The sequence below is a fragment of the Chaetodon trifascialis genome, chromosome 11, assembly GCF_039877785.1.
Source record: "Chaetodon trifascialis isolate fChaTrf1 chromosome 11, fChaTrf1.hap1, whole genome shotgun sequence".
NCBI classification, from domain to species: Eukaryota; Metazoa; Chordata; class Actinopteri; order Chaetodontiformes; family Chaetodontidae; genus Chaetodon; species Chaetodon trifascialis.
The window spans coordinates 18,345,817-18,359,646 of record NC_092066.1 but is presented as its reverse complement, the minus strand read 5'-3'; the positions used below and the strand labels follow the sequence as shown (position 1 = coordinate 18,359,646).

Here is a 13,830-nt window from a genome sequence, read left to right as displayed (position 1 = left end):
TTGAGCTGTCCATGTCACACCCACCGAGTCAGTGAAATCAATTTTAGAGCATGACAGACCTGTAAAAGTGGTACAGTGATGGGACTAGCAGGAGCTGATAGGAGCGGATTGGGAGGTCAAGCAATTTTGTGTCCCTGTGGTGTTTTTGTGTTCAGTTTTGGGGGGGAGTAGTTTAGAAAAGCTTTATGAAGTAGCCAGAAGCCCACTCAGGATTGTGGCAGTGGATCTACCCAGACAACATATTGTGAAATCTTTCAGAAATGTAAACAAGAGAAAGAAAGTATGGCTGATGAAGAGAAGGAGAAAGATGCTCTCAGTGAGGCAGACGTCACATCTCTGTACTCCACCTGTTTCAGCATCTACACAACTCTCTTGTACAGTACTGAATCCTGTTCAACAGCCCCATTATTAATATTGCCCCAATGCAATAATGTGATATGATCTCATCTATATGCAAATTATGCGAATGCTAAGGTGAACCGCAGGCTATACGGTTTCTCACAGGCAGCAGCAACAGGAAAAGGCCCCCTGTACCTCTTTCATTAACCAAACTGCAGCGTTATTGCTCTTACTAAACACAATGAGGTAATACTCGTCTGCAGATGAAAGTGCATCAGTAGTATTTACAAGGTCTAGTGGCTTCCAGCCAGAGCAAACAAGGCTGTCTTTCAAATCTAGGCCGCGACCACTGCTGACAACATAATCAGTCATTTTGATGGAGATAAGCTGAAGGATAACTTAATCCCCCTCCCAACCTCAACATATAGTTAATACACAAGCAGACACTGGCACACATGTGGGCATTATAGCAGACACAATTGTATGCAGTCAATAAAGTCATGGCACCGAGGAGAAAATCATGATAGCTGGGGCCTGTTGTCATGGTTTCATGGCAGCCATCCAGCAAGACAGGCAGCAGGAGCAGACTGAAAGGGGCTGTTGAACAGGTGTTCAAATCTGTTACAGGAATTATTGTCTGAAAATAAGTAAGCAACATGAGCCAATGTGATATTAGCTGGTTCCAGACGTGCCCGTAACAAATTCTGATTCTGAGCTGTGACCAGGGTCTTTAGCTGTACAGGAAGAAATCCCAACACAAACAGCAGCCTAATTTTCTGGAAAACTCCGTGTCCCTGCAAGATATAACCATCAATACTGCAATTTGACAAGAAAATGACTTTGGAGTTCTTAGTTTTCATTTCTGTGATCCCCATCATGCAATACAGGCTTATTATATAAGATGGACAGGACCAGATGCTCAGAGAAATAGGCCACATACTGTGGGTTTTATACTTTGAAAGATAATTATAGCATGTAAAGTGCAGTACGTGTTATCATCCGTGTCCATCTGGCTCGCTCAAGTATATATTCAAGTGATGCATATTGATGTAGCCCAAGAAATGTTTTTGGTTTAGTTGCAAATCTGATTCTCACCCATCAGAGATAACACAGACTAAATTGAATTTACGGTCAATTTTCTGTGAGGAGTGAGTCATGACTAAATGAAAATGCTTTTAGCACACTGAGGATTAAGGAGGAGGCAGGGCATATCTGAGAGAGAGATTGTCAATCAACTGAACTAGGAAAATACTAGAGAGCAGATTTTGCATACCTAACACAGGCCACGGCGCCTTGCCTGCTCTGGCTTCAGCGTCCTGCCCACTATTGTCCACCGTCAAACATCCTGTGACCTGTATGTTTTGTCCCTGCTGTGACGATATAAGCCACTGTTGCAAGATCTACAAGAGACAAAAAGAAAGAAAAAAATTAAGTTAAAGTTGTTTCCATAGGTTGGAAACCTTGACCCTCTCAAGGAAACAGACTTTTACATTTGTTTCAAGTTAAAAGTGCAATAACAAGACCACAAGTCTACAGCCACACCAGCAGCTTTGAGAGGCAATGGTGCCTCGAGCTACATGCTACAACGTGCACATTTCTTAGCAGGAAATATTGCTATATTCATAGTTGAGGCTGATGGGAATGTCATAGGTTTTGCAGGTATTTGGTCATGAAATATGGAATTTTTGACTTGATGATGAAAAGTCAGAGGACCATTAAAGTTATTACAGTTAATCCAGAGGGGAACATAAGCACCTGTACCAGTTTTCATGGCAATCTGTCCACTAAGATTTCGCTCAAAGCCTCATGCCAAGCTGCCAGTGGCACAAGAGGAGAAGTCTGGGGATCACCAAAGTCAGTAGGATTCATCTTCTGGGGTCCGCGAATGTCAGTGCAACATTTCATGGCAGTCTGTCCTGACTGGGTGATATACTTCATTCTGAGTTTTCACAGCCACCGTTAACTCAGTGCCCAATATGTCCCATCGAGCAGTAGTTGAAGAGGTGATTCTATTGCTGAGCAGAGGCTTGTGTGACATGTACTGCAATAACCACATACTTCCCCACAAAATGACACATTGCAGATGTATACTGGAAAACACTTCTTGCATTATTCTGCAGAGTAAACATCAAATCCCTCATTCCTCAAGCCTTTGGACAGACTGATATGAGATCAACGCCGTTACCGAGAGTCACTTCATTACACATCTGTCTCTGCCTGAGGGACATCTGGTTAAACTCTGTGCAGGGGTTCATAATTTGAAAAGTTTGCTAAGGTTTGTCTGTTTGCCTAGAGTGTCACCTGGCCTTCAAATTTGGCAGCAGATCCTTTTCATTTGTCACAGCAGCCAGTCTGGATGATGTGCCACATTTTCTCAACATTGTGGATTCAAGAGAGGCTTCCATCATCCTCACATACAGTCACAGCCATCATGGAAATCTGCAGTTCCTCTTGCATGTGAGCAGCATTTCAGTAAATAGTGTGACTCCTGCTCGGGCCATGTTTCTTATTTAATTAACCTTTAGGGGACATTTGCTGTGCGTGCATACTGTTTCTTCCAGCCGTTCTCTGCTCTGTATTCACACAGCTGCAGAAACTAGCATCAGTGGGCTTCATGGTTCACTTACAGTGTATCCTCTGGGCCTCCAAACACTTATGCAGCTAGGTTTTAGTGCCTTGCTCAAGAACACTTCAACAGCTGCTGTCGAGGTGAGAGAGCCACGTTTACTTCCTCTGACCAGCCGGTTGATGGGAAACTGGAACAGCAATGCTCTGGTCACAAGCTCTGTTTGTCTAACCCAGTGGTCTGCAACCGTGAGATTAGTTCATCCTCTCTGGTTGATGTTGCACCTGTCAGTGAAATCAGCTGCAGGAGTGTTGGGCCAGAATGAGAAACTGTTCATACAAATCTCTCTGCGGCACATTCTTGGACACCAGTTTGTCAGACAGCATACTGCTGCAGGTCTGTGGAGGCTGCTGTCTCTGCTCTACACTCCTCCTGCCCCTAACCTTAATCTGAACCAAAACCAACTATTACTTTTTAAGGCTCAAAGCAGGATTTTATCCTTCCTACACACAGCCAGCACAGTTTAAAACTAAATGTGAAAACTTTAAGTAGGTTTGTGTGGAAGTTCTGCTTATATGATAAGAAAGATGCATCTAAACTTATTTATATGTATTAGACGCAATATATGTGATATATAGCGTTAAAATATAAGAAAATTGCACAAAGTTACATGAGGTAATTTTCTTATGATGGAAATGTAAATAGACCACAGGACCTTATTCAGTCACTCGATTGCTGTGCATCAACATCCATCTGAACATGCAGGCAGAGATGGAATGTAAGGTCATCGACTCATGTACTGTAGGTATAGTTTTGAAGTACTTGTACCACTTGGATATTTCCATGTGCAACATTTTATTCCTCTACATTTCCGAGGGAAATATTGCACGTCTTATGAGTAGACGATATATAAGTATGATGCATCAACATAGGTGAGACTACCCAACAGTACATAAATTACAATTAGCTCCACCTCAAACAGCTGCAACAGAAAACCTAAACTGCTACTTCAGCTACATTTAAATATTAATACTTCTGTATTTTTAATTAGGATTTTCTCTTGCAATGGACTATTTTTACATTGTGCTAGCACTGCTTTTACTGAAGTAAAAGATCTTATTCTACCTTTGCATCTACAGTACAACCCCTTACAGCAGTTTTGCATGGGCTCCCTGTGAGCTGCTGTCCAAGATGGGGGGCTGCTGCCCTCTACAGGTTGATCTTCTTGAACAACACCACACACTTTGCACAGATACTGCTCATTAATATACTGTTGATGTATTTGTATGGTAAATGGGACAAGTAGCATTTATGAAAAAACAAACACTGCTTATTTTATCCATCAGTGTCTATTTGAATTAATAGAGTTGATGTTTTGCCCAAAACATAGTCTTGTCTTTGTGTAGTCTACATGTTTTTGACACATTCTGTTCATGCTGTTCTAAAAAAAAAAAAAAAAAGTGTTTATAATATGTAATCTGTTCCCACATTTATCCATCAATTTTCTACATCAAGTTTTATCAGCACCTGTTGCACCCTGTAGTCTCCCAGAAGGCAGCAAGTAAATGACAGGTCATTCTATCACAAGGCTAACAAACAGATAAACACACACTTTTACCAGCTGTTCAGAAAGAAGCCAAACCAATAACAATGAGTAATATAATAAGGGTTATTACTGGAAAAAAATAAAAATAAAAATCCTGCCTTGTGTCTCGATTGGAGCAATTGTACAGTATGAATGGCCAGAGTAACATGGTCATATGTTGCCACCTTGTGGTTGAATCAGATTAACTGGAGACACACCAGTGAGTGTCTCCTTTAGATTCACATATTCTCCTTACCATAAAATGAAGCCGCACTCTGACTTAAATAATTGGCCAGATTGATCAAACAGAACCCCCGAGCCAATCAGAATTCAATAATTCTAGTCATTGTAATAAATGAAGTCCTTGAGCGTGCATGATCAGGCTTTTTCAGAGGAAATTATATATTTACTGTATATATAGATCTGTCCATGACGCAAAATAACAAAGTGGTATTATAGTTATTAGTGATTTTATTCACATAAAAAAGATACAAAAGCTTACGGGAGGGTGAGGCAGGCAAATCCAGAGACAGCAGTTCAAACAGGTAGACACAGAGCAGACAGGAGTCAAAAATCCAATAAACAGACAAGACAAAGACCCCAAAACACCAGGAGACTTGAACACAAGGAGAAAAAAAAGGCTGATCGTTTAACACATGGTACAAAGACAACCTGGCACTGACAGGGAACAGACAGACAGACAGACAGACAGACACACACACACACACACGCACGCACGCACGCACGCACACACACACACACACACACACACCTGAGAGAGAAGCATGATGAGGGACAGGTGAAACTAATGACCACATCACATGGCATCACACAGGGGAAACTCAGGGGCAGGAAGTGAAGTGTCCAAAATGAGAGGAACGGTGAGTATTTCAAAATAAAGCAATTAATGATATGAAAAAAATAATAATAACCAAGTGAACATTGTGGAATATATTAGTTGCTTTAATTCAGTTATTATTATATAAAATAGCCTCAAACAACACGTTTATAATGTTACAAGAATTGCTGTAGCTGTGGCTTTTAAGGTTTTTCAGTAAACTTTTAATGGGAAAGTAACAAACTCTATAATATCAGCTGTAATAAAGCTATGTTTTCAGTCACAAGTGAGGGGAACGCCACTGCTAAAAGCTACAGATTCATTCATTCACAGATACAAATGGTTCATTAGACTCATGAGACATGAGGATTAGGTGTTAAAGATGTATGTGCTGAACACCTCTACCTCCTCTCCCCCGAATGAAAATTCAAGTCATGGCTGCTGCATGTTTCTTTTACATCTTCTCAAAAACATTTTAGTCTGAACACCCAGGACAGTCAATTAAAAGAAACTATAAAAATCTAAATGATGCCAGTTTATTTTATCAGCCTCTTAATAGCATGTATTTGCCTCAGGGGAGCTTTAGCTGGAATCAGCCAGCCTGGCTCTGTCCAAAGGTTAAAAACCTGCCCAACAAGACCTCTAAAGTTCAGCAATGCTAACGTATCTCAACAATTCTTTAGCTTGGCAGAGTGACTTCCTGGAGTTTACAGTGGATGTCAAGAAATATTGTGGCACTTCGTCACCTGTAAAACCGCTACTTTTTTTTGCCTCTGGACAGAGCCAGGCTAGCTGTTTCCACTGTCTATTCCACACTAAACTAGCCACCTCCTGTCTGCAGCGTCATAATTGATAGATAGCTACGAGAGCAGTATCAATGTTCATGTACATCTCCACGTGATGTGTATTTCCCAGCACTTTGACTCAGATCAGCAGGCTGGGGTCTGCGAGCGTCTGTCAGAGGAGAGACAGCATTCACTGTGGCCTAAAACGCTCAGCACAGTGTGTGAATGACGCTATCCTTAGGATCACAGAAACACCATTATCAGTACACACTGACATCACTCAGCCCTCCACAACAGCAACGCAACACCCCTCCACGGCTCACACACACCACGGCCCGCCTCCTCCAGCACAGTCATTGTGTTCATCGGGCCCATTGTCTGTGTGGAGGCCCGGTGGACAATGTCGCCAATCTCTGTCCAAACCATGATCCAACACTGCCATTGTGACCCGTCTTTTTTCCGCTTAACCAGACAAGATGGTGTTCCTGTATGATAAGAGGAGGAGGAGGTGGGGGCTCTGTCCTGCCTGGCACTGGGGTAGAGATTGTGAAGAGGGAACAGATTACCAATCTGTGATGCTAGTACAGTAACTGTGGTGACCATGAGCAGGCATGTGGATGGGCTACGTACACAACACGCTGCAAGGACATCATCATGACTTCTCTACTGACAGTGAGTATTGCACAGTGGAAGTCCCTGCTTCTCTCTGGTTGGGTCTGTTTTTCTGCCTCCAGCGCGAAGTTAGGATACTTCTATCATCTACACTGAGAGGAGCTGAGAGCATCTTGAGCGAGGGAACATTTACAGCTTGACCACTGAGAAACTCTTCAAAGAAGAAAGAAAGATCTTCCCAACCAACCACTGATATGCTTTGACGAAGGCTGTGTGATGGGATGCAGACAGATGGAGCGCAGCACAATAATCATCTAACACCAAGTGAGTAACTGTTTCAACAGAAGTTGAGGTGAAGCTCGTGTTGTTGTGGTAAATGGAACAGTAACTGTTAAAATCACGTTACAGGGCTGCATTCTTCCAACCACATTCTGCACAATCTCACAAGGCGTCTTGTTTTGGACTGGCTGAGCTGCAACCACTGCCATGCCTGAGATGCAGACCGTCTACCAGCCCCGCCACACCATCCATCACCCCCCAGGTCTCTATCTGGACCCCACCCGAGTGCAGCGGCGTGTCCTGGAAGATCAAGTGGAGCTGTGGTGGTTCAGACAGCCGCGCCGCTCCCTGTTGTGCTACTGTGCCTCAGTGGCCCTCATACTGGGACTGGGCTTCAGTGGTGTGGGCCTCCTCTCCACCACCACCAGCCTGTCCGGGGAGTGGCGCCTTGGGGTGGGCACCACGCTCTGCCTCTTGGCCCTGGCTGTTCTGCTCAAGCAGCTTCTCAGCTCTGCCATCCAGGACATGAACTGTGTGCGTAGCCGACGTCGAATCGACCAGCTGAAGAGCGGCGGGAGGGCTGACCCAGCACTTATCTTAGCTGTAGGGCTGGCTGTGATGCTCTGCGGAGCGGTGCTTCTCTGCATGGCCACAATCGGCAGCCGAGGTCACGACAGCAAGGAAATGTTGGTGTCTAGTCTGATGCTGATGGCTGCTGGGGCAGGCATGGCTCTCGCTGTAGTGGGCTACAGCATGCTCATCTACCTTAAAAGAAGAAGGGAGCAGAGGAGGAGGAGGATGATGAGAGTGAGCAGAGCGAGGAGGCTGGGGAGTCGAGCCGTCAGGGTGTTCAGTGTCTCAGGAGAACAGATGAGCCAGGCCAGGAGAGAGGCTTCCTCCAGCAGGACCAGCCTGATCTGAACGGACTACATAGGCAAAATCACTCAGAGGAAAAGGATGAAAGGAAAAACGTTTGGAGCAGAAGTGCAAAGATGAATTCGCTGTTGAACGTCATCAAAAGAATACCTGCAAATAGTTTGTAATGGGACTGCTTGATCAATCCAGAGAACACACCTCCTGCATGTTCACATCAAATCAAAACATTAGTGTGCTGCACATGTTTTCTGCGCTCCTGACGCTTCTCTACCACTGACTCAAAGATCAAGGCTGGCAAAGGAAATGAAAGACTGACTGACTGACTGTGACACCGGAATTTATTCATGAAGTACATTTCTAATAAAATGATTTCAGACTATACATACAAATGCATTAAAATCCTTTTGATACCTTGCATGAATACACTCCAGTTCCTGCCTCTCACACAAGCTGAAATCTGTAACTTCACTTGTTTTTTCAAGCTGTTTCACTTCTTTGTTGTTGATTCACAGCAAAAAAATGTTAGCAACCCACCAAGTAACTTGAATGTGAACATTTTAAAGAATTGACAGTGCTATCAAAACTTCCAACACCTTACAGGTGGATGGACACACAATATATTCAGTTATTAAGAAATTTCAGCTTCTCAACTCATACTGTGCATATAACAAAAAAGAGAAGATTATCTGACGTGCGACATTTAGATTAACTGGATCTTATTTTGGGAAAATAGCTCACACAACAAGGCGCACAGTATTTATAGGGTTTTGACTGTGCTGACTGTACATTCAAAATGTTTCTAGTCTCAGTCCAATAAACTTTTAGGGTCTATAATCCAGGGTGCAGATAAACTTTACTTTTTCCCCTTGCTGAATCTGCTATCCTGCAGCCATGATGGGATGTGCTCAGCATACTGTGCTCAAATGAACTCAATGACAAGCAGTAACATTTGTCAGAAAAAAATCTGCTTACTTCTGCTTACACATTTGAATTATGACTTTCATCATATCATACTATTTAAATGTGCTCATTCAAGTCCAGCTCAAGACAGTTTGAAGCAGCTGTGTCATTCAATTTTCACATTTATCTTATTATTTAAATGAAACAATATGAGAATTTTTGAGGGGAACTCTGTTTTTTGGTGGAACCACCCACAGTTCATAGACATGTGCAAGGTGTGACATGAGGTCTCAAGTACGTAGTGATTGATTCTGAAGAGTCACCAGCTTGAAAGGTTTGGAATCAAAATCTTCAATAGTGTCATTTCATCTTGGCTGTAAACCAGCTGATTTTGGTTTTACTCTAATCACCCGATAGTGAACTGAATTTCATCGTCGCTGTCTTCCTCCATCTCCTCCTCTCTCTCTCTCTCTGCCCTGTCCTTCTCACTGGCCTGGATGTAGTTATCCTCAATGAAGCCATCATCATCCTCATCTGCTTCTCTTGCAGTCCCTCCGGTCACTCCCATGCTGCCCATCACACTGTTAGGGAAGGATGCCTCCTCCTGGCCATACTGGCTGATGCCGTCGACCTCCTGGAGCAGGGAGTGTCTGTAGCTGGCCAAGAAGCGATGGAAGAGGCGAAACTTGACAGCCATCACGATGAAGAGGGAGATGGTGAGGGCTGTGCCCAGTCCTGCAGCCAGATAGGACCACTCGAGAGGCTTTAAGCCCTCATCTTGGTCAGACGCCCCTGGGAAGAAAAATGATTGCATGTACACGTCAAGAGAGAGAGAGAGAGGTCAACACAAGTGCTTTCAGATAGCTTCCCGTAGATGTGAGCGCTATAAAGTTCAAAGTTCCTCAAACACACCTGGTTGTAAATAGTTAGATGATGTAAAATGCCAGCAGAGTGTGTCTTTGTTACTCACTTCCTGTCACTTCACTGCCAGTGCTGTTACTGTTTGAGTGATCATCGTCATCCACCAGAAGGTGTCTCTGAGCGCCTCTGTGTCCTTCGTCATCAAATATAGCAGCTGCATGTGCTTCTCTGATAAAAGCTCCACAAAGACAAAACACCACAAAGAGGCAGCAGCTCCACCCACCCATGTCTGTGTCCTGAAGGGAAAACCGAAGAAGTCAAATCATATCAGGCACATATTTTTAAATGTTATTTAATCTGGGGTACCAAAGGTTCCCTTTTGAGTTACTTTTCCTTAGCTTAACAAACGCAGGGAAACACAAAGAGGGACATTTGCACTAAGACTAACTTGAGGCTTTAAAATACATTTTTACACAGAATTCAGAATATGATTTGCCCCTCATCTCTTGTATTGTATTTGAAGGGGATCTTTTGCAGAAAGTGTGGAGAGAAGGAACAATCACAGTAACCATTAGATCTTTTAATGCAGTGGTTCCCAACCTTTTTTCCTTGAAGCCCCCCTTGCCTGTGTCCAAGACAAGCTAGGCCCCCCACCCCCAACTCCTACCTGCATACATGCACTGAGGAGACAGTGATTAATTACAAACTTTTATTTGCAAAAATAAACAGCAGTTGTAGGTTTTTGTTCTTATCTGATTGGGTGTGTTATTGGGATTTTAGAAATTTAATGTGTACAAATATAATTTTGTTAACCTCACAACCTCAGTGCAGATAAAATTGTGCCCACCCCCTGTGATCTCTGGTTGGGAACCACCGTTTTAGTACTAATGGGATCGCCAGTATTGTTTTAAGACCAGCTTATATCACCGATGAGACATCATATTTCAAGGCCAGTAAACTATTAACCGATGTCTTGTGACTATCAATAAACTTCAAAGATGACACCGAAAATTAACATTAAATGAGTGTTCAAAACATGCTTGAAGTTAATTGGTGAGACATAATTTGGAGACATATTACATTAAATACAGATGCAAATTCCCCTTTATTGTCAATTGTGCACTTCCTTGCAAAGGATTTGATTGTATCCCCCGTTTACATAGTTTAACACATTTGTTGTCATGATTTGATTGGGCTTTAGTTATCACCCTGATTAAATGATCATTTCCATCATTATCATCAACCCTTTGTTTTGGGGAATCACAGCCCTGCAGTATCAGTGATGAACCTCCTCCAGAGCAGAATATTGCAAGCTCTCAACATCATCTGATGACATTCTTCATTCCAAATTACAGGATGACAGAGTTAAAAAAAAAAGAAGAAGAAAAATTAATCTGTAATCCATGAGCTAACCAGCCAATAAGCACCTCTCTTTTGGCACTGGAAAGGACTCATTAATATTTTGACTTTGTGAGTAAATTGTCTGTTTCGCACACAGAAAGTGTCACATGACATCAGGGAGTTGACTCGCCAGGTCTTGAGCAATGTTCATCATTACAGTCCTGAACTGCTTACTAAATGACTTTAAACACAGCATGAAGACACATACGTTACACAAATAGTCAGACAGCACATATAAAGTGTTTCTGTGCAGCGTATTTTGGCTGACGATTTGTCATTTGCGGCAACAATCAATTGGTAAAATGGGTAAAAACATATTTGATGATGCAGGCCAGCACACAGTAGCAGTGTCTCAGTCAAACAATAGTCATATGACCACAACATACCCAACACTGTCTAACCTACATCACCAAGGCACACATAATAATCCTCCTGTCAATTCACACAAATCTTCAACAGCAACAAACACATACACAGACACACACACAAATCTAAAACGTCTCACCTGCTTGAAATAGGATAATCAGCAGAGCAGGTGTTTGTCTCGACTTGACTTTTTGCCTTCCTCTTCAGCTCCTTCTGAAAACCTACAGAGACTTGCTGGGCAAAGGTTGCAGGCCATAATGTCAGCCTTCCCGCACCATGCCCTGAGGACTGAGATGTTAATGAGTAACTTTATTAGGTTTCTCCTCCTAATTCCTTTTTCACTCTATTCCAATCAGAGCTGAAGGTAAACACGTTTGGTTTTTTTTTACCTTGTGTCTTTATTGTGAGTATTATTGTGAGGTGATAATGTTGCTTCTACATTTACTCTTTCAAAATAGACAAAGTGATAACTGAAACCTCACTGACAGTTTCAAACAAAGACAGCATTTGGATAAATTGTCACAACTCTTGCATCTGTGCTCTGGGGCCAGACAGTGGCACTGTAATCACATGACATCCACGCGGTCTACGCGCTGTATGTATGTGTAGGTAGGAGCTGGCTTCATGTTGCATCACTGGTTTTTTTCTCTCCTAAAATTACCTTTTTTTTCTTAAGCCACTTCCCACCAATCAACAGGTCCCTGAGCTGTGATGCTGAGAGGAGGGCAGGTTGAAAAGCTGTGAAATAATTGCATGTGGCCTTGGTCTCATTCATTATTAGTGCACACTCAATCATGGTTTCTCTGCCGGAGACGCCTCATTATACACACTGCATTTTTGAGAGGCTGCTTCAGAGAGGATCATCTTTGCACAGACAATTCAGAAAAATTCACCTTCTTAATGATGGTGATACGTGACCTAGATCACGCTATGGAAATGGTTCGGTTACAATGTTTAGGTGCTTGCATTTAGTACAATGCATTTAAATATAATCTAGGAGTGATTTTATCATACCATGATGGGTCTGAGGGTATAAGCCTGGAGACACGTGATGTTTCTTCTGTGTCTGTGAGGCACAACACCACATGAAGGCAGGAGGAGGAGAGTGGGTGGAAATACCATCCATAAGGAAAAGAAAAGTGTGCTGGTGTATATTGAAGTATTGGACATACTACTACATACTTTGACATACTGAGAGAAGCACATGCAGCTACTATATTTGATGTTGGAGGACACCGAGACGCTTATAATGTAAACTTCTTGTTTGTCTCTCCTGCATGCGTGTTGGGTGACTCTTGTTCACAAACAATAATGAATTCAAAGGAACGAGAGATAAAAGATGGATACTGTATTTGATATTTCATATCCATCATCTCACCGCCACTAGACAGCATCCATTCAATCACAAAGATGTGACATGCATAAAAGGAACTTCAAAGTAGTGTACTCAACATCAGCTCCAACCAGGCATACGTTTAGGGACTGTATGAAAATTACTGGGTTGAGGAGAGGGGGCTAAATCTTATTTCAGTTTTTCAAATCAGTGCTTTTCATATTTTAGTTTGACCTGACTTGTAAACACCCTCCCCAAATATCTCAAAACACAGTACAGGTTTGCTACAGCTCATTTCACCGCTGCTAACTTACAAAGGCAAAGCATATAGAATTTCACATGGTGAAATCTAGTTGGAAAACTTCATTTATGTGAAGAATAATGACCTTCAAAACAGCTACTAATGTAGATACTGAAAGTGGAATTCTAGCAGGCGTAACAGGTAAGAGGTGATAGTATCATGATTGGGCATTTCTTTGATTAGTCTGGTTTTAACAATCCCAACTTCTCTGCTCCTCCACAACAGTTGGTCTACTCTCTCTTCTGCAAAAAGAAAAACGACATAATCCTCCACCCTTTTCTGACTGCCCCTGACTTCTAATAATTTGTGTACCTTAGTTCCCAGTTTTCTATTTACTTAATCAGATGTAAGGATGGCAATGAAGTCTTCAGTATTAATGTTTCTTGTAAGACTAATCCCAAGAGTCATTACAGCCACAAGCATGTTGAATTGGATGAACTGCAAGGATAAATGTGCATGGACAAAGTTAATGCTCGGAGGAATTTGCGCACCCGAGAAGCTGCCAAACGTATGCAGGCAAGTTTGGTGGTGAGTGAGCTAATAGCCAAGAAGCTGAAGCCTCATTCAGAAGGAGGATTTGTGAAGGAGTGTCTTGTTGCTGCTGTGGAGCTGCTAACACCAGACAAGGTAAAATTGTTCCAAAGTGTCAGTTTGTCTGGAATAATTCATAGAGATGACGGAAAACCTGACGTATGAACTCAGTGATGGCATAGAGTCAGAGCTGAAGCTGAAGCTCCAGCCAGCCTCTCAGCTCTCTGCTGTCAAACATGAAATCATCTAAAGTGAAA

The 13,830-nt window shown here is 42.5% G+C and overlaps 1 protein-coding gene across 1 annotated transcript; it reads left to right on the top strand.

Annotated features, from left to right (window-relative positions):
* The first annotated feature begins 6,489 nt into the window (after positions 1-6,489).
* On the top strand, positions 6,490-8,452 carry tmem125b (transmembrane protein 125b). The gene is made up of 2 exons (XM_070974796.1): positions 6,490-7,049; positions 7,134-8,452. The coding sequence occupies exon 2, from the start codon at positions 7,212-7,214 to the stop codon at positions 7,923-7,925; it is 714 nt and encodes a 237-aa protein (XP_070830897.1). The 5' UTR covers positions 6,490-7,049; positions 7,134-7,211; the 3' UTR covers positions 7,926-8,452.
* The last annotated feature ends 5,378 nt before the right edge of the window (positions 8,453-13,830 follow it).